At 35.9% G+C, this 1,392-nt stretch overlaps 1 protein-coding gene across 1 annotated transcript in view; it reads left to right on the top strand.

Moving 5' to 3' along the window:
- LOC125649170 (claspin-like) overlaps positions 1-890 on the top strand; it is a 34,309-nt gene extending 33,419 nt beyond the window's left edge. The window contains exon 31 of the mRNA XM_048876446.2: positions 1-890. This exon is cut by the window's left edge and continues 45 nt beyond it. Within this exon, the coding sequence (XP_048732403.2) occupies positions 1-90 (90 nt within the window). The 3' untranslated portion in view covers positions 91-890.
- Positions 891-1,392: the final 502 nt, after the last annotated feature.

Here is a 1,392-nt window from a genome sequence, read left to right as displayed (position 1 = left end):
AAACCAAAGCAACAGCAACCTGTGGCAAAGAAACCAAGACTGGAAAAGTCGGCTTCATTCCCACAAAACAGCATCTTCAATCTCATGTAGTGAGGCAATGAGTTTAAAGGACAGCAAGACAGATGTGAAAGCAAGAAGAGGGGCACCTGTTTCACTCCAGTCAGGCTTGGATGTTGTGCTTGATTGCTCTCTGCAGCATTCAAAGATTCGTGCTTGCAGGTTTGCCTGGATTTGCAAGATTTACAAGGAATGAATTTTTAAGGCTTTGAAAAATTGAAGTGATAAAGTTTGTTGTAGCATGTTTTCATGATATCTCAGAGAGAGAGAGAGAGAGAGAGAGAGAGAGAGAGAGAGAGAGAGAGAGAGAGAAAAGGGGGTAGGGAGTGGGAGAAAGAGATTTATTTATAATGGATATATTTGTGTGTATAAGAATGAGCATGTATTGAAATGTATGTATATTGTATTTATTTGCTCTATATTTGTATGTATGAATGACTTTCATACATGCATTTTATATAAAAAAAAATTCACAAATGTTGGAAATTTTAGTTTGAAGTATTATCATTTACCATGTCAGTGCACTTGTGTGGATTTTAGATTTAATTTTTCACCTAGTAAATTTATATTTACTTTCAGTTTCATAATGATCTCTGTTGTAAAATAAGATTTCATGTTATTTACTCAGTCATAGAAGTAAAAGGTGTGAGGTGTAACTAAGTATATACATTGTGTTTACATTGTGAATGTTAAGAAAATCAATGAAGTTAATTGTTTTAGATATGCTCACTAACAAGGTATTAAATGATGAAAATAAATTCTCTTTTGATATAATGAGAAATTTTGTGTTTATATTACAGTTTCTGTTTAAATACAATTTCAGTTAATGTGTAGTTTTTGGTTTCATTTTTATACACCCGTCTTTAGACAGGACATATTATGGTACAGCAATGTCTGTGTCCATCCTTCTGTTGGTTTTTCAGGGTTCGAAATTAACTCATGTCAGTAAGTCCGAGACTAGTAAAAAACGTGTCGGACTAGTGAACTCTCTATAGCACTAGTCCGTACGGACTAGTGAAAATCCGGAAATCAATCTTGAATTGGTAAAGATTTTTAGGAAGATTTGTCTGAGTCTCTTAGATGTTTGAACTTATGGTTGATTACCTGCATGGTCAAGTGTTTGCATGACTATGACATCCTGATCTTCCAAACACATGGAGTGCGTTCGAGACCGCCGTTCTTCGAACGTGCACAAATTGTCAAATTCCTGCCGATTCCGAATGCCGAGTACACATCACGAGAACGTGTTCTAGGTGTAAGAATTGCAAGTAGTCTGGTCTGAGAAGATGCACGTTTGTGCGCACATGTTCTCGTCATTCGCGACTCTAACACAGT

The sequence above is a fragment of the Ostrea edulis genome, chromosome 5 (genome assembly GCF_947568905.1).
Source record: "Ostrea edulis chromosome 5, xbOstEdul1.1, whole genome shotgun sequence".
Classification (NCBI taxonomy): domain Eukaryota; kingdom Metazoa; phylum Mollusca; class Bivalvia; order Ostreida; family Ostreidae; genus Ostrea; species Ostrea edulis.
This window is presented reverse-complemented; position numbering and strand designations above follow the sequence as displayed.